This window comes from Electrona antarctica, assembly GCF_951216825.1.
Source record: "Electrona antarctica genome assembly, chromosome: 10".
In the NCBI taxonomy this organism is placed as follows: Eukaryota; Metazoa; Chordata; class Actinopteri; order Myctophiformes; family Myctophidae; genus Electrona; species Electrona antarctica.
Window position 1 is genome coordinate 29543059 of NC_136791.1, and position 27671 is coordinate 29570729.

Consider the following 27671-nt stretch of genomic DNA (forward strand, 5'->3'; position numbering starts at 1 on the left):
TTTAGATTACAAGTTACAGTTGTAAAATACTGGGTGATTTAAAAAAAAAGAAAGTACAATCTCCCATATGATTTGCATTAATAGGGAGAGAAATGGAGAAATGACAATGTTGATTATACTGTGTATTGTGGTTCGTGCATGGGGTCAAAATATAAATAAAATTATGCCTTATTTTGTGCAAGTGGAGACTGATGAACATTGTGATTTGGACAAAGACTAGCCTATTATAAACAACACCATTTAATAACTATTATACCCATGGGTCTAGCTTATTGTTTTGTATTATAAAGTCGTAAGACCACTAGCCTATGATTTCCCAATGATTCTGCTGGCACACAGAGGGCTCACAGCCTCACAGACATAATTCATAAATGAGAAGAACCTCCTTCCATTTGAAATGTGTTGGAACCATGGCGGCGGATTCCAGTTACATTCCTAATATGGGCAGAGATGTAGACTACAATAAAAGATGTTCAACACACAGCCCTAGTGGTTTAGCAAAGGGGCATCTGAGGACATTGTGACGATGTTCGAGCCACCATTATGTTGTACTTTCTAATGTTTTAGATATAGCCTATCAGTGTCTTTCTCTTCTCAAAAGGCCAACATGATCTTAATACTATAGCCTACTAATATTAACCCCTTCCAAACATTTGTTTTTCTCTAAAGATACCAAGTGCTTTAATTTGGTTCAAATATGGTATTTGTATGCTGCATAATTTAAGTGTATCTTTATAGGGCAATTGAGAATAAAATAGCCGCTATACAAATTGTAGATAGGCTATGCTGTTTTTTCCTCCCACAAATTTGTAATTGTTGTATATTTTTCAATTAAAAAAAAGGTTTAAAGTTAAAGTTGTCTTACTCTACATCAGTAGTTCCCAAAGTGGGGTCCTTGAGAGAGTTCCAGGGGGTCCCCATCTGAATTATAGATTAGGAACCAAATGGACCCTTATGGGTGTGTAACTCAGAGAGTGTACAGATGGAACCAAATGGACCCTAACGGGTTTGATTGATTGATTGATTGATTGATTGATGAATTTATTAACAGATTGGAGAATTACAGTACATTTCAAGCACAACTAAAAACAAAACTGTTAACTGTGGACGACACCATAAAGCATTACACTTGTTTACAATAGGGCTCACCATGTCCAATTCATCATAACAATTAGAGACGTACAAATATACTCTATATAGCACAAAAACAGGAAATCATCATAGGGGAGTAAAAGAAAAGGAAAGAAACATACAGTGAGGGGAAAAAGGGGTGGGGGGGATTCAGGTTTTACGGGGGCCAGTTTCGAATTGCAGCCGTCAGTAGGTGCCCGTTGAGAGCGGTTTTGAAGGAGTCAAGGGATTCGCAAGTCTTAATGACTGTTGGTAGGGCGTTCCACATTTTGGTGGCATAGGAGCGAAAATAATTGAGTCCCTTGTTTGTGCCGAATCTGGGTTGCACATGGTTAGTTGCGTTCCCTCTGGTGTTATGGGTGTGGACTTTGTTGACATTAAGGAAGTATTTAGCCAGGTACATGGGTATCTTGGTGCTGTATCGAATCTTGTGGACCAGACCCATTGCAAGATGCTGTACTCTGTCGTCAACCCTAAGCCATTCCAGTCTGTCAAAATGGGCAGGGGTGAGGTGGGTTCGTGGAGTGAGGCCAAGTAGTAACCTGACAAGTTTGTTTTGGGAAGTCTGGAGCCTTGTCTTAAGGGCCTTTGAGGTTCTGTGGTACCAAGAGGTGCATGCGTAGTCGTAGAAACCTTGTACTAGGGCTCCTGGTGTCTTGGAGACTGAGGTGTTTGTGTTGACCAGTGAGGAGATCCTATAGGAATCTTGTTCTTTGGTTGACACCCACTCTAATCAAGAAGTCATCAGCCTTGCTGAGATTACTATTTGAACCAAATAGAATGGATTCAGTTTTTCCCAAATGTAAAGATAGTTTGTTATCAGCGAGCCAGGTGCAGATTCTACAGAGCTCTGAGCTGAGGGCCTTTTCAACCTTGCAGTCACAAGCTGATGTCATGTCGTTAACATAATCAGGAACAGTAGAGGCCCTAGTATGCTTCCTTGTGGAACACCACAGCTCACTGGGAGGGGGGACAGTGTTCCATTCGCCTCCACCATCTGTTCTCTCCCCATTTCTATGCTGTTGGGTATAGTTGGGTATCATTTCTATGCTGATGATACCCAACTATATCTTTCTGTAGCTCCAGATGATCCCTGTGCTTTAGTCCCGTTGTTGACCTGACCTGTCTGTCTAGCATCAAATGCTGGATGAGTGAGAACTTTCTCAAGCTAAATGAGGATAAGACAGAAGTTCTCATAATCGGTTCTAGTGAGCAGAAAGAATCAATAATAAGCAGACTTGGCAACCTGACTGTAGAAAGTAACAGTACAGTAAAGAACTTGGGGGTCATTATTGATTCTGAATTGAATTTTAATTCACACATTAATCATGTTACCGTTTTGCTTCTACAAGACCCACTTCTACACTCTTGCTTTTAATTGATCTTTTAATTTTTTGTTGTTATTCATGTCCTCACTGTATTGCATTACTGCTCTTGTTTTTTAATGTTTATGCCTTGCTTTTCTTTTCTTTTTTTTCTCCATTGCTCTGTAAAGCACTTTGAGCTGCATTAATGTCATGATGAAGGTGCTATACAAATAAAGTTTTATTATTATTATTATTATTACTGATGTGCTATCAAAACCAATTGCTTTTAGCTTGTTTACCAGTAGGCTATGGAGTGATTCACAGTGTCAAAAGCTTTTTGGAGGTCCAGCATGACCATGACGCAGTATTTGCCTGCTAGAGCCGTAAACATCTTCTCTTATTGGGGGTCCCTGGCATATATTTTCAAATGGGGGTCTGTGGGCTAATTAGTGTCAATTTGGGGGTCTTTGACATGAAAAGGTTTGGGAACAACAAGTGGGTAAAAGTAAAGAAGGAAACACAAAGTTCAGATGCAGAGAGAGGGGTCGGAGGAGATATCGTGACGCATCTCTTTCCAATATGAACATCTTGGCGGTCTTGGTGTCACTCAGATCTGGATTCGACCGGTTTTATCCGGCCATGTGCGCATGCGCAATCGGTGTAAACAGGAAGAACCGACTAGAACCAGAGGAAAAATTGAAAGAGGAGGAAGAAGGCACAGACCATAGAGGGGAGAAAACACCACTAACATCTACTTTCTTCACGAATTGGCGTAAATAAGAGACACCGAACCACAACTGTGCTGTGTAGCAGTCTTTCAATAATTATAATTATAATAATAATTTCTAACATACGCTTTAAAAAATCCCAGACAGTGACGCGGAATAATTCCACCTCTAATGGCCTTCTGCTGAGCCGCAGACTGGTCCGCGCGCGGGGTCGGGTGGGGCTGTGCTCTAAATCAAACAAACCCAACGCGTTCGTTGTCAGTTCAGTTGTGCCGCTAGGGTTGGTTCGTTTTTATACATTAAGACAATAATAATAACAACAACAACGACGACAACAATGGTCCAGAAGGACAAGGCGCTGGTGGTGGACTCGTCATCCCAGCAGCAGCAGCAGGTTGAGGTGGAGCCGAACCTGTGTGCGGTGCCGGAGGCTTGCTGCTTGGTGGAGGAGGTATTAGGATCCCCGGGCAGTGGCTCCGTGGCGGAGGAGGTCCAGGAGGAGCACCCGGTGCAGGAGACCATCACCGACAGGCCCTTTATTAGTGGAGTCGTGGAAGGTAAATAAATTCCATAGCCAGTGGCGGAAGAAGAAGTACTCACATTTTGTATTTAAGTAAAAGTATCAATACTGCAATGTAGAAATACTCTGTGAAAAGTAATAATATATATGTTTTTAAATGCACAAGGTAAACATGTATAAAAATCTGAAAATATGCTGAATTGGTTAATGTATGTATATGGGGATACTAATCTGCAAAGTCACCAGTAACTAAAAATGTCAAATGACAGGAAAAAGTACAATATTTGCCTTGAGATGTATAGTGGAGTAGAAGTAAAACTACTGAAAATTGGAAATAGCCAAAATTGTACTTAGGTACATTTACATCACTTGTATATTGTTCACACCACTGCTTGTGTCTTGTTGAGGTGGTGCTTGCCAACAAGAACAAATCTGCAAGCTGTCTGTATCGGTAGCAGACGCCAACCGCCAGTACAAAGACAATGCAGTGTTACACTGTCACTGGCGCAGTGTTCCATTTATAAATAATTACCTTTGTGTGACTGGTGGTTGGTTCATATTTGAAGATGGCAATGAGAGTATATCTGAACCTGGACGGCAAATTTATCAAATATATATATGGTATAGTATTCCATGCATCCATCCATCTTCAACCGCTTATCCATATCGGGTCGCGGGGGCAACAGCTCCACCAGAGAGCTCCAGACTTCCCTCTCCAGAGCAACATTAGTGACTTCCTCCTGGGGGATCCCTAGACGTTCCAAGGCCAGTGAGTCGATGTAATCCCTCCATCTGTGCCATGGTCTGCCCCGGGGTCTCCACCCAGTGGGACGTGCATCGAGGACCTCCCTAGGGAGACGCCCGAGAGGCATCCTAACCAGATGCCCGAACCACCTAAAGCTGGCTCCTTTCCAGGCGAAGGAGCAGCGGCTCTACTCCCTATCTCTAAAGGAGATGCCAGTCACCCGTCGGAGAAACCTCATAGTGTATAGTATTGTTTATCATAACATAAAGGGGCAAGTAGGCAGTAGTTTCAGTTTAATCCCAGGGGCAAGTAGGCAGTAGTTCCAGTAAATACTCCGGGGCAAGGAGGCAGTAGATCAGTTTATACCCCGGGGCAAGGGGGCAGTAGATCAGTTTATACCCCGGGGCAAGTAGGCAGTAGATCAGTTTATACCCCGGGGCAAGGAGGCAGTAGATCAGTTTATACCCCAGGGCAAGTAGGCAGTAGATCAGTTTATACCCCGGGGCAAGTAGGCAGTAGATCAGTTTATACCCCGGGGCAAGGGGGCAGTAGATCAGTTTATACCCCGGGGCAAGGGGGCAGTAGATCAGTTTATACCCCGGGGCAAGGGGGCAGTAGATCAGTTTATACCCCGGGGCAAGGGGGCAGTAGATCAGTTTATACCCCGGGGCAAGGGGGCAGTAGATCAGTTTATACCCCGGGGCAAGGGGGCAGTAGATCAGTTTATACCCCGGGGCAAGTAGCCAGAAGTAAGTAAGTTTACACCCCAGGGACAGTGGCCAGTAGGACCTTTTATACCCCAGGAGGGCCAGTAGTAACGGAACTGATGAATGTCAGTAGACTCGGACTGTATTGACGCTAGGGATGTAAATTATCGATTCATCCATTAATAGTTCATTGATACATTAAGATAAGGTTATCGATCAGCGTTTTTGTAAAACATCTGAGAATCTTAATTTCCCTCAATGTCTAACATACAAATCCACATTTAGCTCATATATACGGAAATATATAGGCAGATTATATTCCTTAATCAAATATGTATTTGACCATTGACGATACAGGGCCAGGCAATGGCATCTTTGTATGTGCGTTCCTCGGCCACACGTGCGTGCAGATAGCATTGCATTCACAGAAAACCACCCAATGATAGAACAGTGTAATTTTCGTTTAATTACGATTCGTTATTAACTGTTTATGACTACCGACTAATTTCTTGTCTGCGATTAATCAATTAACTATTAACATCTCTAATTGACGCTGTTGTTTGTTTGACACAGGCTTTTATGGTCGGCCATGGACAATGGAACAAAGGAAGGAGTTATTCAGAAGGTAGGTTTTTCTCAGTGTTTTACCTAAACCACATACACTGCACCACAGTGACTGGTGATTTTTCAGCTTTATATTGACATTGACACTGTTTCTCACTTTTTCTCAGACAACAAAAATGGGGGCTAAATACATACCTTTATGCTCCTAAAGATGACTACAAACACAGAATGTTCTGGAGAGAATTGTACTCAGTCGAAGAAGCAGGTGATTATCTCTTCGTATTAGAGAAGGCCCAAGTCAGTCGGAGTAAATGCATTTTAAAGCATTTTGAAAATGTTTTAACGGTATTTCACTGAAGTTCTCAGTAATAGATAGTCAATAATTGATTTATCTGTTCAACTGTCTTAGAGCAACTCATGACTCTGATCAGCGCTGCAAAGGAGTATGGGATAGAGTTCATCTATGCCATCTCCCCAGGACTGGACATCACCTTCTCTAATCAGAAGGAGGTGTCTACCCTCAAAAGGAAACTTGATCAGGCAAGATGACAGCATTTTCTTTCTTTTCATAATAATCTTAAAAACATGTAATAACACACATTGCAATGGCATCGGCATGTGTCCATTCTGTCCAATGCATTTCACTAATTATATAATTGCCATTAGGTTTCTCAATTTGGCTGCAAGTCATTTGCCTTATTGTTTGACGACATCGACCACAACATGTGCCCGGCTGACAGAGAGGTGTTCAGCTCGTTTGCGCATGCCCAGGTGTCCCTCACCAATGACATCTTTCAGTACTTAGGAGGGCCACCAAACTTTCTCTTCTGTCCTACAGGTACGTCATTCCCTTGGCTGTGCTTACATTACAATCTTTATAGGCATCGACCGATATGGGTTTTTCTTGGCCAATACCGATTAGTAGTGATCAAAGAGACTGATAGTCTGGCGAAAGGACCGTTCTTTTTTTAAATGTTTTTTTGTGGCTTTCGCCTTTATTTTATATATTTTATGGAGGGACAGACAGTAGGCTGACAGGAAATGGGGGGAAGACATGCAGTAAAGGCTGTCGGGATCGGGAGTCGAACCCGCGGCACACTGCCAGACTGCATTACCAGCCAAGGTGCCTGGCCTTTCTGTGTGGAGTTTGCATGTCCTCTCCGTGTCCCCTAGGGTAGGTAGTGGTACCCTCACAAAAAACATGCAGTAAACCTGGTCTCTAAACTACCTCCCCCTGGCCAGCCGGGGCGCCTGATGGAGGGGAAAGGAATTGGTCGGAATAACGTGTTCCTTCCACGCGCTACGTCCGGCCGGGGAAACTTCCCCCCCTGTCAGGTGAAAAGAAGCAGCTTGGACTCCTCATGCAAAGAAGGAAGCATGAGGTCAGTCCGCTGCCCCCCCCCCCCCACCTCCCCCTGCCCCGGTTGGCAGAGGAAGTTTAGCGCCCAGGATTACATTACATAATTGACATTGGGTGAAAGAATGGGTTACAAAATCGTATATATATATATATATATATATATATATATATATATATATTAAAAAAAGAGACTGATAGCCGATATTCAAAGCACATTAAAAAAAAAGTGCAGGGAGCTTCTATTTAACAGCATTTCTTATAAATTGAACTGAAAATGAACAAATTACTATACCCTCAAATGTTTTGTTCTATCAAATGCAACATAATTATCTCCTACTTAGCAGCATTTCTTATAAACGGAATTATTTTGTCTTTCCCCTGTAAAAATAATGAAAATAAATAATAACAAACTAATCAAGCTGATAATCAAGATATCGGTGCCGATATATCGGCCAATCCGATAATCGGGTGATCTTCTAAATGTTTAACTGTTTGGCCTGAACCCCCCCAAATAATGAATGTGTTCCCTTTTGCCTGAAATGCAGAGTACTGTGGAACCTTCTGCTACCCAAATGTTGCACAGTCCCCCTACCTCCACACGGTGGGAGAGAAGCTACTGCCTGGTATTGAAGTGTTATGGACCGGTGAGTCTGATGCTGTGGAATTTCGCTGCTTCATCATCATTGCTGAGCCTGACTGTATTACATCTTCTACTCGTATGAAAGATAATGTTGGGTGCTAGATGATGCATATCTGTTGTGTAATTCCTACAGGTCCAAAGGTGGTGTCCAAAGATATCACGGTGGAGTCTATTGAGGAGGTGACTAGAATCATACGGAGAGCGCCGGTGATCTGGGACAATATTCACGCCAACGATTATGATCAGAAGAGACTTTTCCTGGGTCCCTATAAAGGTCGTTCCACAGAGCTCATCCCCAGACTGAAGGGTGTCCTCACGAACCCTAACTGCGAGTTTGAGACCAACTTTGTGGCCATCCACACTCTGGCCACCTGGTACAAGTCCAATATGAATGGAGTGCGCAAGGATGTAGTTATGAGTGAGTATGATCAAGTGAATTGAACCACTTAAAGCTTATATACTTTGTTGACCGAAGTCCCCTCTATAAGTTGGTCGCCTCCTTTTCCCCATCTACACCAAATCTCTTCAGCAAAAATAGGCGATCTACAAGCTTGTATATCACATATTTCCGCAGAATCACGGCGTATTTATAACATGCCCAGATTAGGGATGTTAGGGGTTCATGTGGCTAATTATATCTTCAAGTGGATAAAGTATTACTGTCCCAATAATTTGCTCACATAGATCATCTGGTATAGCAGTAAAGGTGCTCCGCTCTCTATTTCCTTACCTCTTTTTTCTCTTTGCCCAGCGGATGGGGAGGACAGTACAGTGTCCATCCAGATCAAGTTGGAGAATGAGGGCAGCGATGAGGAGCTGGAGACGGACATGCACTACAGCCCTCAGCTGGCGCTGAAACTGGCCCTCACCGAGTGGTTGGGGGAGTTTCTTGTGCCTCATCAATACAATAGTAAGTCACGTTTATTTTTTTACTTTCCATACCGCTGTTTATGCTGTATTCGCATAGCTTTGGTTTACGTGTAAATTATGCTTCTTGGATAGCCTACAGCTATACTTTTTTTTAATGCTAGATTAGGTGATGATGCAACATCATGTTAAGGCAGGCTATGCTTTTTTTCTTTTCAGGCCGACAGGTTGCTCTCGCACATGCCAAGAACTCGGCCTTGGACGTGTTGTCCCAGAGTGGCCCCCTGCTCTGCTCCGCAACCACGGTCACCGGTGTGTTCCAGCAGCCCATCATGTCCCCGGCAGTGCCATCGCTCTGCCCCGACCCAGATAACCACCCCATGGCCAAAAGACAGGAGGTACGTTTACTAGTCATTTGTTATTGAACTTGGACCAAAATGTTTCGTGCCAGGGACCCCCAAAAGAGAACATTTGTTCCAAAGAATAAAAAAAAGCAGATTTAGAAGCTTGTGCAGAGGCACGAAGTGACACGCTGTGAGCTTGTACGTTTGCTTTTTTTTTTGGAATAGCCAATGTATAAATGGATTTATAGGACCCCTGGTGATCCCCGAACCCTACTTTGAGAAGCAGATGGCACAAACCACATTTACAAATCCCATCTACCTGATTTGAGAAGTATGTGCGTATTCGTGTGGAAGATAAATGTTTTCCACCGTGTCCTCTCTGGGCAGACTGAGGTCGAGAAGAAGGATTCCGACGAGGAGCCCATGGAGATGGTCGTGGAGAAGCAGGACGAGCCAGGGGCGGGCGTCGAGCCCGACTCTGAGGAGAAGCTCACCATCGCTCCCACCCTGGCCGACGACCTGAAGCCCATGGACACAGACAAGGAGAACCTGGCAGAATCCAAGTCCCCAGAGGAGTCCATCCAGGAGGACTCTGGCAGTGACATTGCCCCCATGCAGACTGATGAGCAACTGAAACAGGTATGTTTTTACTGTTGTTTGCCTGTAGGCACGTCGCAGTTTTTACCTGATCGCATGATGATTGCAATTATTATGAAAATAGCCAATCTCCAAACTCAAAACGCGTCGCAGTGCAGCGCATTGTAAGCTTGTAGATCGGCTATTTTCACTATTCGTGAAAAATGCTGAATGTCAAATCATGACATGCATGGGCTGTTTTGGTTATAGTAGTCATTTCTTTTTCAGATTTCAGTAACAATGGGCTTTGATTTTTTGTTTACAAAGCTTAAAACAGAAATGTAATTTCCATGTATATGTTCCAACTAGGGATGGGAATTATCGATTAATTCATGAATTGATAATTGATACATAAAGTTTTGATTCCAATTCCAGAGACGTTTCTATGGCTAACAAGGTGGGGGGGGATTTTTAACCGGCCCACATGTACAGACAGCATTACATTCACAGAAAACTGCCCAATGATAGAACCGCAGAATTTGGATTCATTGTTAACTGTTAAGTTTCATCGAATAATTTCTTAATTTACTATTAACATCCCTAGTTCCAACACAATTAAATTAAAGGAGAATTTCGGACTAGAAGGCTTTCTTACCTTTATTTGTAGTTACGTCCCCACCAAAGTGGTCCAGGTGTTATTTTGTGCAAAAGTGCATTATTGGCTACTTATCCTACCATAAGCCCTCAATGGGGGTTGGGTTTTTGTGCTAATTCGCTTATTTCCATTGAAATAAGTAGTAAAGTGTGCCGCTTGGGATACTATTTACATTATGAAGAGAGGATATATACAATTCTTTAACATTTTTGAGCGATGGAAATAAGCGAATTGGCACAAAACCCAATTCCCCATTCCATTCAATGCAATTCAATTCATTGAGGGCTTATGGTACGGGAATTAGCCAATAATGCGCTTTCGCACAAAATAATACCCGGACCTCTTTGGTGGGGACGTAACAACTACAAATAAAGGTAAGAAAGCCTTCTAGTATGGAATTCTCCTTTTAACTACCGTACGCCAGTTCATTCATTCCATGATCATGATGACAATCCTTATTTGTGGCCCTAATGCAAGCATTTGTCTTCCGGCTAGATGTTCGATGCTCGTTTTCCTCAGGACCTGTTCGTGCCCGGCCCTGACGAGAAACCCCTGTTCACGACGGAGCCCCTCACGTTGGACGACCTGTCACTGCTGGCAGAGCTGTTCTACCTGCCGTACGAACACGGCCCCAAGGCCGTGCAGATGTTGAAGGAGTTCGACTGGCTCAGGGCCAACAGCAGCAGCGTCAGTGTCAACTGCAAGGGCAACGAACCCGAGGTATGCATGCATCCAGTGTGCATTCTTTACAGCGTGATGTAGCGTAGTTTTAGTCATAAAAGTCTTCTTTTTTTATATATTTTTAATATTTTTATAGAACTTTTACTTTTTCACATAAAAGGTGTGACATAAATGTATTCAAATTAAGTTAGTCGTATTTTAGTGAAATTTAGTCATCTGAAAAGTTTTAGTTTTAGTCTAAGTGTAGTTGACTAAATATCCTAAGATTTTAGTCTACTAAACCTACAGTCTATTTAGTCTACTGAAATGTATTTTGGCGGGCCTTGATGGCATCGTAAGGCTTGATTTGTAACTTAGCTGCGTGCCGAAAATAGCCGATCCACAAGCTCACAACGGAACGCATCGATTACGGCCAAGCTACACCGGGCATGTGTGCGTTTGACGTAAGCGCACTGCGCGCACAACGTACACGTGCGAAATGCCCTGGCTACACCAGATCTGTGGCACGCGGCAGATTCGTGCGGGACCTTCCGGGAGGATATATAGATACACGCGCATGGGGGCATACGCACCGATCCTATTTTTAGAGCACGCGTATCCGTGGCCCGCGGTATCCGTGCGTCTGGTGTAGCTGATATCATTGACATATATTGGTCCTATCCAAACGCACTCTACGCGCGCAGTACCTAAGTTCTACCTGGATCTCCTTTTACACTAGTACTCCCCTAACATTTTTGTCTTGTGTTTATTTTTTGATATTTGAAATTGAAATTGTCAATATATGTAGTCATTAGGGCCGGGACTTTAACGCGTTAATTGAGATTAATTAACTACAGAAAAATTAACGCGTTAAAAAAATTAACGCATTTTAATCGCACTATTTTTTTCACCGCGGAACGTTGTCACTGGACAGTTTTCAGATGGACCGGCGCACCACCCAGTTCACCGAGTGAAGTGTCCGTTGTTACAGGGAGTGGAAACCACCCCCCCTTTAGAATGGTATGCCCCAGCAGCATTGGGGGAACAATAACACCACCAGACAGTTCACCAGACCGGGGGAAGCCGCTGAGATCACTTTGCTTGTCCCCGTGGATTGGAAATAGGATTTAAAAGGCTATCCGATGATAGCGTGGATTACAGCACAGTTGTGTGCAATTATTCAATAAAGAATTCGCATATCACCGAAGACCGCACCTCGTCAAGCCTCCAGTATCGGCTCGATGCGAAACATGTTGCACCGAGCCTAGCCTGGAAGCTAACGTCAACAACAGTAGCTCTGGTCATTAGCGTAGTTAGGACTCAGGAGGAGTTCTATGGTACTTAATTTGATCCTTTCCCCTCACACCCACGGAAGTGCAGGCTGTGCAGCCCCTCGTTTTTAGCACAAAAAAATATGTGAAAGCCTACTTTCCTCCTTCTAACACTATGGATCAGAGCTAACGTCATTCCAACTACCAGTAGCAATTCAAGGACCCGACCAGATGACATGGTTTCTAACTAAACGGTTATGGCCAAATAAAATGTAAAATCTGTTAATGGCTGTTACTGTATGTCCACGGAAGAAACACAGAGGTGCTTTGTTATGGTCATGTCACTTTGCTGCACCAAGCCCCCCCCCCCCCAACCCTGTGGAATGCATTCCCCAAACACTCAGAGACATGCCCCCACCATCCAAACCTTCAATATTGCTTTCCCCAGCTATTTCATCTATTTAATTCCTTAGTGTTTTTCCTCTAATAAAGTTGTTTTTGATTTATCATGTCCCCCTTGTAAAGCATTTTTTTGTACTCAGAAAAGCTTTATATAAATTATTACATTTGAGATATTATAATTTATTACCCCTATTATTACTACAAAAACAATGTTTTATTGCTTAAACTTATGTATTCACTATTCATTGATTCACTAGTATACCAAAATCCATAAAAAAAAATAGCTTTCTCACTGTTCTCGGGTCAAATAATGATATGCGATTAAAATGCGATTAATCGAGATTAATTAACTACAAAGCCTCTGATTAATTAGATTAAAATTTTTAATCGAGTCCCAGCTCTAGTAGTCATAGCTTTAGTCATAACTTAGTTTTTTTCATCAGTGAAAAAAGGTACGGGTAGACAACGAACATTTTTGTCGTAATTAAGTAGTATGCGTCTTTGCAAAAATCACTGCGTACGCCTAAAAAAAAGTACTGACCTTCGATCTGCAATTTTTGTATTTATTTAAAAAAAGAATTGACAATGTGTTTGCCTATAATGACAATATATGGGGACAGGTTGAAACTGAAAGAGGTTAACATCCAGCTGCTACAAAACAAAATGGTGGAGGTGTACTTCCTATACGGCCCATTGGGTGGTGCATTTGTGACATTGCTCTAACGAGGTATCCATGGTAGTTTGTAATTACAGCAAAGATGCGATTATAAACCATCTGTAATGGATAAAGCCTTGGGCTGGAAGAGAGGTCATCAGGTGGTCCCCAACCATCTTAAAAGTGTTTAGACCCTTAAGCACAACACTTTCCAGTTGGCGGGTCAGCCGTGATTGGCCAAATCACTGCCCCTCACATCCAGGCTTCCAGCTATTATCCTTTCTCTTGTGCCATGTGCTGTTTATAGACCAGAACGCCGTTTGGGCTGCATTTTAATTGGTCAGAGGTGTAGCATATTCGCTCTGTGGGAAATGTGTTGCTGATGTGGAAGCTTGCATTTACTTTATGATTTTTTTATTATTATTATTAAGCGAATTATTCACATAAAAAATTCTTATTATTGTCTGTGTGAAGGGATTGTTTTGTGCTCATGTTGTTACACGCTTGAGTCATACTTTGTCGCGGCTCAACAATAATTCCACCACTTTTTTTTGTCTTGGCTGCAGGTAGCGGAGTGGCAGTCGAGGGCTAAGCAGTTTGAGGACATGTGCTGCAACGTCTTCCAGGTGTTCACCCGCCTGTCCAACTCCGCCAACCGGACCATCCTGTACGACCTCTACACCTACATCTGGGACATCAAGAGCATAATTTCTATGGTCAAGTCTTTTGTCCAGTGGCTAGGTATGTATGACAGGGGATGCCATGCCAACCACTGAACCCCACAAAGTAGATGCAAAAAAAATGTAGCCTGACCAAATCCAGCAACGCAAGTATCAACCCTATTTTGGATAAGCTGCTAAATGCACAGAAAAGCATTCGATGACCAATTTGCGAGCGATCATGTTGTGGCTGCAAGGAATTTCTCTTCCTGGCTAGTGCTTCATAGTTTAGTCATGCACATGTATAATCGTAAACATATGCTGCACAATCTGCATAACAGATGGTAGTGCTTGTTGTTTGACTGCATTCCCCACCTGTTCATCAGGTGAGAACTTAAGCAGCCTCTAACAGCCTCTCTAGTTTGAGCTCTTTATTGCTCTTGTGTGCTTTTTTTACACAATTGTGTGTAATGGTTTAACGTGTCCGACTGAATGCCGCTTGCACTGCTAGGACTGACCGTACGCTAAGCCACGACAAGCTTCTCCATATTGGGTTGTACCAGAACTAGATCTTCTGTGGTGACTTGTCTCCAGCTGGGTCACTGCTGCTTGCTGTGTGCCCAGTAACAACACTGTTGCATTCCCCCACCCAGACACACTTGCTTCCATCTCTCTTATCTGTGGGGATGGGCACTGGGGGAAAATTCCCTATCTCCCTCCCCTACCTCCCCCATGCCCTAGCGCGCACGCGAGCTTGGACAGCAAGGTGACTGGGGGAAGGCCATTCTGGTGCATGACATCTCCGAACCAATCTGAGAACATTTGGAACATGAAGGACATGGCTCCTTCCCGTTCAGCTGTTTTGCACAGGTGAACCCATATTGACCTAATTGCACTGTATTTCAGCAGCATCCTCTCTGAGTAGCCTTAATAATGAAGAGGACCCAAATGCATAGAAACCCTCTGAATGATTTTCTCAAACTGTATCGAGGTTGACTCACTTATTTTGTATAAAACAAGCCTGATCTGTTAGCATCTCTTTCTCTCTCCTTTTCTCCCATACCTTTGCCTTCTCTCTCTCTCTCTCTATTTCTCTCTCTCACACACTCTCACAAAATGCAACGGGAGCACCATGATACAACTTGAATGGCATTCAGTAGTCTCGATGATTCCACCTTAATGGAGTGTTGCTTTGAAGGGAGTGTAAAGGCACCAGCATGGCCCTGTAACCCAGTTTCATTCACAGGTTTCTGTCCTGTCCAGCTATAAAAGCTGGTACAGCTGAGGACTAACCTGCCGTACACAGCAGGCAGCATGCCCACACTGGCAAACCCCACACAGCATTCAAAAAGCAATACCTCTGGTATGCAAATTATGACAATGGCTCTCACCAGCAACAGGGAAGCAGAGCTCACAGTTGTTTCATTTCTCTGAAAATGACATTTTCCTGTCGTCATTTGAACCTGTGCTAGTATTGCATAGCATGTTACTACAGCCTTTAGCCCTCCGTTAATGGTGTTGGATGCTGTGCAGCTGGCAGTCAGTCACTACCTCCCTGGTTTTTGTGCTGCTGAGAATACTTACTAATAATTATTGTCTACTGTTTTCTCCCTTCACTATGTACAGATGGAAGGAATCCACACAGTATACACATTTCTACTGCTTTTGGATCGACAGTGGCCGATCATTTTGCACAGTGCAGATCTGTCATCTGATTGTTGTTGTTCATGTTTTGATCAGGTTTTTTGTTTGTTTTTCCTTTAAGTCAGAGTGGTCAATTCATATATAAAAAGATTAGAAGTAAAGGAAGCAGCCCCCGGATGAAGTCACATTTTGCGCAGCGATTTAGCTCAGTAATATTAAATGTTAACTCCAAAATCTCTCTCTCTGGCAGCTCATCTCTAACTTATTTTTTGTTTCTACCAGTAGGCTGATAGAGATGGTTCAGACCAGCCCTTGGTGCACCTACTCAAGGGAATTCACACCCGACTTTAAAAATGTGATCCTGGGATTAGTTTCACTGTACAGTCAGTAACGGTCACCTTTAGTATTGATGGCCGAGTTATTTGGGGCCAATACTGTTGCATTGCATGTCCGCTGTGCAACACTGACCAATTTCAGGTCTTTATTACAGACTTGGTTGCTAATTTGGGTTAAAAAGACCTGTCGTCCCTATTCTGGGGTGAACATTTGACGAAAATGGCTGATGCGTTGTGACTAAGTTTGTAATCTAGCCATTATATTGTCAGTGAAGAGATTTGGTGCCACGGAGCTAGCATAGAGCCCTGGGGTGTTTCGTTGGTCTCTCATGCATGTCTCATATGAGGGTACCGATTCAAAGCAAGTTTTGACTTCCTTCTCGTGGGTGCACCTGTGTGGCTGTGCTGTATTGTGCCAGCTCTTCAGAGGTCAGGGTGAGGTTGATGTGTGTTGTTGGTGTTCTGGCACCCTGCGCGCTGCATTTGTCTGGTCACATGACAGCCCATAGAGACAGAGACATGGCTCCTCTTGCTGTCAAGAATCATGATAAGCCGCTGTTGTGTAGCTTATTGAGCTTTTAAATAAGCTTCTGGATAGCGGGGGAAAAAGCATGTGCTTTGTGTAGTCACTGAAGACATGCCCCCGGCCCCCACCCCCTACTACGGTGTGTTGCTACTGTGCATTTAATTCCTGGTCTGTCTTTGAATAGTAAGTTGAGATGTCCCCCATGTTATGAGGTTGGGCGGGGGGGGGGGGGGGGGGGCTGTTCATTCCTCCTTTATATCTCTTTCCTCCTGGATTAGATAACTCATGCTCCCCCAGTCATGTGACGAGGCAGATAAGATGTGACTTCAGACGAGGTGCAGAGATCAGATCAGAGAGGGGTGATGGCAGCTGAAGCTTACTGTTGAATTAGGTGCAGTTACATATTTTTGTTTCGCTTATCATGACATGGGAATTATTCTCTGCTTTCCTTTACCGATGGAATAGCATCCCATCTTTGGGTCGTGGGCCTTTGCTAGAAGGAAATAGCCAGGTCCTTCTTAGGGCCGTGTTTGTTATATTTTCATTTGACCGAGTTTGGGGAATACAAATCACAGAGGCACAGTTTTGCTTTCAACGATGATTATTATGACGAGTCCGTCCGTAAATTGGACCATGTAGAAATTGGAGACGTAAGCTTTAGTTGCTTGAGCCCCATTTAATCGGAAAGCTTTTTTAATATAATTTGACTCTTCCAAACCACGTCCTTTCTTTTTTTTTCTTTTTAGTTTTACAATAACATATTTCTTTGGATAATGCTAGATACCTCTGTGACCCCTGCCCCCCCTCCCACCCCATTTGACCATCCCTTTCATGTTGTGTCAGAGAGCCCCCATCCTGTGGTAACGATGTCCGCTTGGCTCTGCTCCTAACAGGGTGTCGTAGTCAGTCCTCAGCACAGTTCCTTAGTCGAGACCAAGAGCCCTGGGCCTTTAGGGGAGGTCTAGCTGGAGAGTTCCAGGTATCCAATGCACTGAATCTACAGCAATCAAATGGAAAAGAGTGTTATGAGTAAAGAAGACAATGCTAAATGCGTGCGCAGGTATGAGAGGGTTTGGTCTGTCGAAGGTGAGCTGAGTAGATTATTTTCCAAATGGGGTTTCAGAGATGGGGTCCAAAGAGGCCAACTGTTTGACATGGCACTTCCTAATGAAAACCAAAAAAATAAATGAATACATGTTTTCAGCAACTGCCCAAAGGAGATGCTGCTTTTCCCTAGCGCACGCAGTTGCAAGCGAGCATGGCTAGGTTTTTATTTTTCATGACATCTCATTTCTTTGCAGGAAAAGCACAGCGCAAAAATTGTAACCACACAACCCCTTTCACCCTTTGCACGCACATGCATCGCAGCGCCAGCGTGTTCGCCTGCGGAAAACTCTACGAGCAAACGCGCTTGTCCAGCCTACAAGTCAAACCTCCATTCTCGGAGTGTAATGACACTCATAGGGGCAGTTAATAGTCTATTCAATTACTTACATCAGCTAATGACAACTTTCATCTTGGGCTTTTGCTCCTGGAGTTTTCGTTCTCTTCCTGCGCAAGCATCATTACTTTTCTCAACAGGAGGTTCCCGCGCAGCGAAACTTTGCGATGCCTTAGAAGAGGGAAAGGAGCATCTCCTTTAGCCAGTACAACCTTGCTCAGACCAAAACGCTGCTTTTATTTAGTTTGAAACAAATATGAATTTTACGTGTTTCGCTTGTTGCTTGTTTATCAGTCAGAAAGGTGTCATGTTATGTTTGCTGCTGTTTTCCCACTGTCAGATCAACAAGGGTTACAAGTATTTTAGAAGTTCTGTCTTTTATAGAACTTTTTTTTTTAACGGCACAGGTTTGTGCATGCTCTTTTTGATCTGATGGTGGCTCAGCTGCAGCAAATGGACCATGAGGCAGTCAGCCATGGCCAAGCAAGCACTAGTGACAGAGGAACTAAACCTGTTTGTTTTGGTACCCACAGCGATTGTTGCCAATAGATGGGGCAAACGATCTTTTCTTCCAGCCTCCACCTACAATGCCAACCTCCAAAATGTATTCCTTAAGGCCATACTATCCCAAAGATAAGGTGAGAATTTGTTTGATTAATGTTTTAAATGGAGAAAATATTGCAGATCTGCCACGTTCTGACCTATTAGGTCAGATCGTATTTATCATATTAAACGTATTTATCATGTTAAAATGTTTATAGGTTTCAAGTGGTTGTTTATGTTGTCTTTATCCAAGAGACAGTCACAGTTACTGGGCGCATCAATGGATGCAGTCTATTAATAGTATTCGAAAGGTTTATTGGTGTAATGCATGGTTTTTCTCAAAAGGCAAATGTATATGCATGTTCACCTGTTTCAAGATCCAAGGCCCCCAAACGGTTATAAACCACTGTAATGGACAGAGACGTGCACACATAGATATCAAAGGGGGCTTCAGGCCCTGCCCTTTTACCCGTCTGTAAAACAACTGCCCTCTCCAGACCACGAATGCAGCATTTACTACATGGTGAAAGAAATGCAAAATGCCACTCCTTTCCAAGCAATATACCGGAAGGCAGCATTCAGGAGAATTCCCTCCGAAGTCTCCTGAACTCATTTGTTTAGAAATCCATGCCATATACACCGCATCTCCAGTAGATAAAGAGTGCAGGGTTGCGCCCCGAAAATATCTGATCTACAAGCTCTCAACGCGTCGCAGCATGACACGTTGTGAGCTTGTAGATCTGCTATTTTCGCTATTTTGGGCCAAAAGTGCCCTCTTATGGGATTTCAGCCCCTGCCTCTCTAACACTCGCACGTGCCTGGTAATGGATGTATTTTTGCTTGAATAGTGTAAGTGTGAAGTGCTAGTAAGTTGAGTATTCCCATCAGAACTGGCCTAGTTTATGCAGCAAATGCTTTGAGGTTAATCTACCATGGCCGTATGCTTAACCAATAAACTGAGTGTGCTGCACTTAAAGTCAGCTTTGGAGTGCTTTTCAGCACTAGCTCTTGATCAGGCCTCGTCGTGGGTGAGCTAAATTAGCTTTGAAAATGTACAGGTTTTAAGAGAGCTTTAATTCATGTCCGCCTACCCGAGATTCAAATATGATTTCCCCTGCGGAGCACAAGGACAAAAATTTGCTGAGCTAATAAAAGAAGCCCATTTGGGCAGATGATAAATTACGTTTTTGAGCTTCGTGCAGTACCACGTGTCAACCATTAGGTGTCCTACCTGACCACAGGATCTTAATGTCTTAATAAACTACCCCTTCTGAAGCAATTTGAAAATTGTATTCACAAAATAAGTTGTGGATTTAAGGGCAGGTTATTCTGCATGCGTTGAATCGGATCACAACCTCAAATGCGTGTTGTGTGTGTGACTGTGACTGTGACTGTGTGTGTGTGTGCGTGTGTGACTGTGTGTGACTGTGTGTGTGTGTGTGTAGGGTGCAATCTATAAAATCTGCAAAGAGATGTACTCTGAAGGAATGGAGGGGGATATTGTTCCTTTCCCTGAGCAGGACCCCGACCTCATAGGAGACCGGTATGTTTTGATCAACCGAGAAGTGCCCTTAATATGCTACGAAGTAAGGCTGAACGATTTTGAGAAAAAATCTAATTGCGATTTTTCTGACCAATATTGCGATTGCGATTTGACTCGCGATATATTTTTTTTAAATCACACCCGTGTGAAGTAAGTGGTGCAACTCCGTGTGGGCGCCCCCGGGGGGGTCCCCGAAACTTCCAGACCCACAGGAACGTGCCCAGGGTGCCGGCCCGGTTTAGGCGAGCCGCCCCGTGTCCGAAACGGTCGAGAATGAGTTACCGTGTGTGGGTCCCCAGGCGGTCCCTGTACTGTACTGTACTGTACTGTACTGTACTGTACTGTACTGTACAGTCACTGTACAGTAATGTCACACCTAAAATCATCATATAGGGCCTATACAGTTAGGCTGCGCAACAGTGACACTTGGTTGTGAAAACCAACCAAATTCTATTTTCGTGCTCGGACAGACCCAGCCAGCCAGCCAGCCACCCACCCACAGACACACAAAGCTCCATAATGAAGTGGTTGCACCACTTAAAAAGTAAAGCTTCAATTTAGTATTCACTGTGTCCATTTAAAAAGTAATGAAACATTATACCAAATGGCATACCATTCATTTACTTTACCAGGCAGTGATGTCAGGATTCACAGGATGTGAGACAGCTCAAAATAATGTAGGCTAACTAACCAAATTGACCTGTAAGAATGTGTGTTAAAATTGTAATGTTAGAAATAATTGTAAATAGCTCTCTGGATACAGACCATAAATGCAATGTAATTTCCAGACTTTCTATTTAAGTGCAAGTGCTATTAGGCTACAGTTATCTAATCATCAGAGCACAATATTGTGATTCTCATTTAATATTCACATTTAGATATTATGTTCAATTGATTTATTTGTTTTTGAGGGGCAGTAGCCCCTCCTAAATCCAGTGCACGTATGTTCACAAACGTCCTACACAAACATTAAATTCCCATTGACAATTTTATGTCATTGTCTGAGCAAAGAAATAGGCCTAGTGTCTATTTTACGTCATGATGATGTACGATGATAAGAGCGCCCCTCACTTCACACGGGTGGGATTTTTGTAACCAAATAAAAGCATATGCATTGCATAAGTGTAGGCTACATTTTGACAGATGTGATGACAGAATTAGGCTATCAATTATTAGAGATCATATTGTCTGAGGTTTAAGACAAGCTCATAACTTTAACTTTAATGTTTATGAGCTTGTTGGCCGGCTATTTTCCCACCACGGGTCCTGGTGTAAGCTTTTTTTTTAATGATGGCTCTCGGATCTCGGTACAATTTTGCGGACCTCGCTCAGACAAATCATTACAAATGTACATGCACCACAATGGGGACCGGTTCACTAGAATCGGGGACGACGACGACAATGTAGCATTAATAAAATAAACAGGGGACAGGACAGCAGGACAGCGCCCGTGCCATGCGAAGGTTTGTGGTGTTGCTGCGGGATGTTTTGACTGTCGCTGTACCATGACAGGTCTTGCACAAAACTCTCTTGTTGGACGTCTGTAACGTCAAAACCAAAATAATGCCATATCCCCGAAGTGCCTGATCTCTTTGGGATTAAATTGTGCGGATTTAAGAAAGTTTATTCGGGCTCCGCAGACGCTATCTGCTCCTCAGCTGCTGCTGACTTGGTAGCATTAGCATCAACGCACTGAACACAGAGCAGAGTAGACGTAAATGATGACTTTGTTTTGGGCACTGCGCGAGCGTGTACACATGCACTGCAGTCACATGCACTGCAGGGACACTTCTGATTGGTTAGAATAGAGAGCACAGTATAGCCGTGTTGTAAATACTGGATCAGACGCGCTCCGGGTTGATTATGATTTTTGTTTTAATCGCAGCCTTTGCGATTTGCTAATCGCGTGGTTTCAAATCGCAATTTCGGTTTGAAAACGATTAATCGTTCAGCCTTACTACGAAGTGTGTGACAGTTTTCTGAAAAACCTCAAGTTTCTATGTCAGTGGTTCTCAATATTTCATGTCAAGGATCCCCAAAAATTATATGTAATTGGCTGCCGACCCCCATCTGAAAATATGTTGTTCCAGGGACCCCCCCAGAAGCAAAGATTTGAGTTAAAAACGTTGGCTCTGAAAGAATATATATTCAAAGATTTGCACTACATTTTCAAGATTTTTCAAAAATAGCAGACCTAACAAGCTCGTAGCGCGGCACTCTGTGCCACGCTATGAGCTTGTAGATCTGCTATTTTTCAATAGCTAAATTATAACATGCTTAAAACACCAAAAGGGGTTCCCGCCCAGAATGGGTTATACAAGCAAAATAGTCCTGAAAAGGAAATGCGTTTCCTTTTTGTTTCTGTTTTCTTTTTTAAATCTGAATAGTTAGATAAAGTGTTTACGTCCCCTGCTGTCTCTTCACAGGTTGGTAGGAGGCTTCCTGACTCTGAGTCCAGACTATGGCTTTGTGTTGGAGGACGAGGAGAGGATCTGTGGCTATGCTCTGGGCACCGTGGAAGTCAAGCCCTTCATCAAGAAGTGCAAGTTGAGCTGGATCCCCTTCATGCAGGAGAAGTACCTGAAACCCGACAGTGAGAAGGACCTCTCAGAGGCTGACGTAGGTGGCTCACCTTCCCCTTTTTATGTTCTGTAAATCTGACACGATGTTGTGTTTTGTGTTTATCCACGTATATCCCTGTATACTGTAGTGTGTTGTACCGTGGCTTCTGTGTTTACCGTGCATAATGTCAGTCGCTCTGTCAGTCCTCTGCTAAATGCCTAAATTGTAGAATGACATGCCAAAAATTGGGACACCAGCCAAGTTGAAAGTGGTTAAATGGCGTGTTTTGTCTCTATCATACTTGCAGAAAATGATGCTGAGCTTCCATGAAGAAGTGGAGGAAGGCCTCCCGGAGTCCTTCCTCTCCGCCTTCCCTTCTCTCATCAAGGTCGACATTCACACCAAGGTCACCGACCCCAGTGTGGCCAAGAGCATGATGGCATGCCTGCTGTCCTCACTCAAGGCAAATGGTAGGTGACTGAGAGCCTGAACTCTTGTATATTCTATAGAACGCCATGGTCTCAATTGTGACAAAAGGCTCCTAAAATCTGATTAAGTATGAGCATGTTAACAGTGCTTTTGGATCAACGCCTAGATGTGTTGAGTCTGCACTTAACCCATTTAGACCTGAGAAAAGATTCTACAAATGCCTTCTAAATCCTGACAGTTTTCTGGAAAACCCCTGTTTCTATGTCAGTGGTTCTCAAACATTTTCATGTCAATGACCCCCAAGATTATGTGTAATTGGCCGTCGACCCCCATCTGAAAATATGTTGTTCCAGGGACCAGAAGCAAAGATTTGAGTTAAAAACGTTCGTTCTGGAAGAATATATATTTAAAGATTTGCACCACATTTTTCACGATTTTTCAAAAATAGCAGACCTACAAGCTCGTAGATCTGCTATTTTTCAATAGCTAAAGTATAACATAATGCTTAAAAAACACCAAAAGGGGTTCCCGCCCAAAATGCTAAACTTTAGCAACTTTAGCAAATTCCCACAATTTTGCTGCATAAATTCACATAAAACCCTGCATATTCCAAGGATTTTTGCCCGTGTTTTTCTGGAGGGTCTACTAAATGGTATTTCTTTTTAGTTTTTTGTTACTTTGTACTGTTAAGTAACTTGAAAATAACCATAAAAAACATGCGAAAAAATATCGTGATAATATCGTTTATCGTGATACAGCTTGAAAAAATATCGTGATAATACTTTTGTCCATATTTCTCACCCCTAATTCGGAGATTGTGAAATAGTTCCACAACGAGAATGACAACTAATATCATTTTGAAAATGGTTATGTCAAAGTGTATGGTTGGGTCTACACGGCACACACCAAATATAACGACAGCAGTGCTGAAATATATCGTAGCAGTCACTTTCAGAGAAATTTGATGAACGATAGAGACACTGACAGCCAATCAGAATGCATTCATCCTTGTTTTTTTATCTTTATGTTTATAGTTATTCATGCTATGGATAGCCCTTTATTCACAAGCCTACACAGCCGTATCCAAGATTTTCTTTTCTAAAACTTGTATATTGAGATATCTTCTTCTTGTACATAACATGTAAAAAAATAGGGATGTACGATTAATCGGTAGCATAATCGGAATCGGCCAGATCGGCCATTAAAATGCCATATCAGTATCGGATCGGTCTCAAAATAATACAGATTATTTAATCGGTTTTCACCAGAAAATTGTTTTTTAAATGAAAAATGTAAAAAATCATCAATGAGTTCAATATAAATCAAAAGTTTCTAGTAGGCCTACCTCTAACAAAAGCCAAATCAAATACGATGTAAAAATAAACTTTACATTTTTCTACATTTAATTTGTGTACTCATCTCATTCAGTAGTCATTCAGTTGAAAACAGACACTTGGAAAAGAGTATAGGCTATTTATATATTGATTGAAAACTTTATTAACAGGCTTTGGCCCCTACGGCCTAGGATTGTTTTCATTGTGGTCCTGTATAATATCGGAATCGGTCAGAATCGGTATCGATAGCTAGATAGCTATAAACACAACATGAGATCACGACACTGGTATCGACTAACACAGAAATTGAGGTATCGGGATCGGATCGGAAGCTAAAAAAGTGTATCGGGTCACCCCTAATAATTTCATAATCGTGCACCACTAGTAAAAATATTTCTGTTCTTATTTCTGTTCCCTTTTGTGTCATTTAAACCCCCAGGTTCCAGTGGCGCATTCTGCGAAGTGCGTTTCAACGATAAAAGGATGTTGGACTTCTATAATAAACTTGGATGCTTCGAGGTCGCCAAGATGGAGGGCTTCCCCAAAGACATCATCATTATGGGACGCACCCTCTAAAAAAGAACAGCGCCAGTTACCAAGACAATGGAGAGAGAACAAGCCTCTGGGGCTTTTCAAAAATGTGTCTGCTACCTTCATCAGACAAACTTTTGAGTTTTATATTTGATAACCATCTGGGCCCGGCCCAGACAATCTGTTTTTAGATAGTGGATAGAAGCACAGCGGCTGTACAGATTTCTGGTACCGTTCCTACACGTTACATCATGGCTCCATTGAATTCCTTCTAAAGAATCCAAACGGTCAAGGGCCATGATGAAGTCGTCCGCAATCTCGGCTAGGTCGGTTGATTTGAGTTGGGATGAGTTTCCTCATCCCAAGAGAGGCAGGAGGTCAAGCATTAAGGCTGAGTTACACTTAGATGTACAAAAAAATAGCTGATCTTGTAGATCTGTTTTTTTTCCTTTTTTTAAGTATAAATCATGCGTTTATATATTTTATTCAGGTAGCTGCTACGTATGTATGGTTCCCATGAGATAATGCAGAGTCTCTGTCTCTGAAATAGACAGAGGTGAAAAGAAAATGATTCGTTGTCTCCTTGGAGAAAGAATGCATCTGGAGATGGAGGTATATGTGACCATTGTGTAGGCTGTAAGGTGATACCTGGAACGGCAGGCCTTTGATTTGTCACAGTGTTCAACTGATTCATGCGGTGTAACTGGCATTTATATGCCAACAGATATCTACTGCATATGTAAGGTGGAAATTATGGCTTTCTGTGGTTAGTTTGAGAGCCCTCAGTAATTGATCTCTACCAATGGAAAAAGCTTACATCTAAATGACTCAAACTCATCTCCACGGTCTCGCTCTAGAGAGGGAGATATTTCCATTGGTTAATGCACAGGATTTTCAGAACCAGACCTTTTCAGTGCTTTGCTTTTTTTTTAGCCATGTGTTTTCAAACCTTTTTCCTAGTGTCCCTTTTGAACTCTCGCCTTTCAGTTAATTGCCTTTTTTTTTTACTTTAGTTTTACGCCGCAGAGGCCAGTGAGTTTAGACATGGATTTTATTTCGAACCTGTGTCAGTCAGACTCGGATAAAACTTGGTGACATGCGTTGGCCTTTGCCAGGCTTGGCAAAGTGATGGCAAAAGGTTTCAGATATGTCATACTTGTTTTTTTCTCACTCATAATTGTTCTTTAACTGGGTATGTTTTAAGCATCAAGCACAGCCATCAGTATGCCTAGCTAGCTACGCTTAATTTATACTCCTTCGCACGACTGTCGCTCTGTTTTTTTATTTTATCTTTGATATCCAAATAACATTTCCATTCGTTTAGGCCCTCATGACAGTTTGTGGCTAACCAAAACAAGACCTGGGGCATTCAGCACAAAAAATAAAAAAAACAACCTTCAATGTTGACAAACATTGTGTAGGGGAGTTTGAGGAATTTGATAGGTAAAATGTATGCTTTATGTATACTCTTATCGTAAGATGACATCACACTATTTTCAGCACGCGACACCATCGTACCACAGAGTCTACATGAGGCTTAAATACCATAGTCATGACAGCCGATGGGAGTTTGAACGCTCATAATAACCACTAACTCACGCCCCCTGAAAACAGTGGCTGATCTGGCTGCGTTCAAGAGATTGCAGTGGCCTGAAAACTGCGGCAGACCGATCTGCTCGGCACGGTCAACGGTGATCGACGGTCACCTTCTTGTTTAATTGCATTCCTTCCTGCACTGTTTTATTGTGGCATTGCACACTCTTGAATGAATGTTCTCTCCAGTGAAAGCCTTGGGGCCCTGGGTGGGCAGTGAGTGCACTTGTTATTGAAGATTAGTGGTTCTGAAAAAGTGGGAGTCCAGGGACCCTCAAGGCCTATTCATAGGTGGTTTGGATGTCGCCAATGTTGTGGTTTGGATGAGTGGTGGTGAGTTAAAAACAGAGAGAAGGGCTGGGGAAGAGCGGTGGTTTGCTCTTCACCGTGGCTCAGTGACGTCATGTTGTAGTTGCGGTGGTCACCTCACCACTGAAAATCCAGACTATGAAAGAGCGGACCCTTACAGGTCTGACTGTAACTATACTCTTAAGATTTATGGGGGTCCTTGAAATTAAGATGAAGTTTGAGAACCACTGTTGTAGAAGATTACGGAATCCAAAGTGACTGATTACCCCACCACCACCACCATACTACTCATCCATACTAAAGAGTAGGGGGTTTGGAACAAATATTTCTAGGCCTTTTTTTCGTATCTTTATGTCTTGAATGTTTTATACTCTTGATGTGTTTCATTTATTTTTTTTGTAAATCTACTGTACCAAGTAAAAAATGTAAGAAGAAAAAAAAGAAGGCACTTTAAACCATAAAAGAAGTGTTCTTAAGTTGCTTATTTTTTCACGGATCAGCAGTTTTTTTCCTCATGCTCTTCACTTCAGTAGATGCCTGCCAATGTGATGTTTTGTTTTGATACTGTTGTACATTCATTCATGATGTGCATGTATGTATGAGGTTGTATTGGATCTGCTGTGGCAGAGGCCATTTGAATAACCTCATCTTATGATACATGAGGGAGGGGGGGGGAGCATGCCGCCCGGGCTCTGGGCATAATTCTCTGCAATGTAGACAGTTGTGGCTGGCCCATAGACTGGGCTGGCCATATGACTTCAATGTAGACAGTTGTGGCTCGCCCATAGACTGGGCTGGCCATATGACTTCAAATCAATATCACCATTATTTAAAACTTTTGTCTTGATTGCGGTTAATGGACGAGGATACGAAATAATCATGTTTTCAAGGGTCCATGTAGATTGACTATATTCACTACCCACCACTGTACAACAAAGTATAATACAGTGTTAAGTGGTTAATCAAACTAATCGATTCACTCGAGACGATAGTTTTGTTTGTCAATTTGTTATGAAAAAATCAAAATGCTTCTCGATAATTCAATTAACCTTCATGAGCAAGATTGACGCTTATTCGTTCTAGATATCGG

The 27671-nt window shown here is 42.7% G+C and overlaps 1 protein-coding gene across 1 annotated transcript; it reads left to right on the top strand.

Annotated features, from left to right (window-relative positions):
• The first annotated feature begins 3134 nt into the window (after nucleotides 1–3134).
• oga (O-GlcNAcase) lies at nucleotides 3135–27061 on the top strand. The gene is made up of 18 exons (XM_079511546.1): nucleotides 3135–3723; nucleotides 5712–5763; nucleotides 5870–5967; nucleotides 6112–6242; nucleotides 6369–6540; nucleotides 7608–7706; nucleotides 7836–8120; nucleotides 8454–8612; nucleotides 8789–8967; nucleotides 9301–9552; nucleotides 10640–10864; nucleotides 13699–13873; nucleotides 17190–17275; nucleotides 18271–18375; nucleotides 19726–19823; nucleotides 22250–22442; nucleotides 22693–22855; nucleotides 24588–27061. Exons 1-18 carry the CDS (start codon nucleotides 3504–3506, stop codon nucleotides 24722–24724), a joined length of 2829 nt encoding a protein of 942 aa, XP_079367672.1. The 5' UTR covers nucleotides 3135–3503; the 3' UTR covers nucleotides 24725–27061.
• Nucleotides 27062–27671: the final 610 nt, after the last annotated feature.

Coding starts and splice junctions, on each gene's coding strand:
- oga (XM_079511546.1), top strand. CDS start 3,504: ATGGTCCAGAAGGACAAGGCGCTGGTGGTGGACTCGTCATCCCAGCAG. Junction 3,724..5,711: donor TATTAGTGGAGTCGTGGAAG/GTAAATAAATTC, acceptor TGTTTGACACAG/GCTTTTATGGTCGGCCATGG. Junction 13,874..17,189: donor GTCTTTTGTCCAGTGGCTAG/GTATGTATGACA, acceptor TGCTCCTAACAG/GGTGTCGTAGTCAGTCCTCA.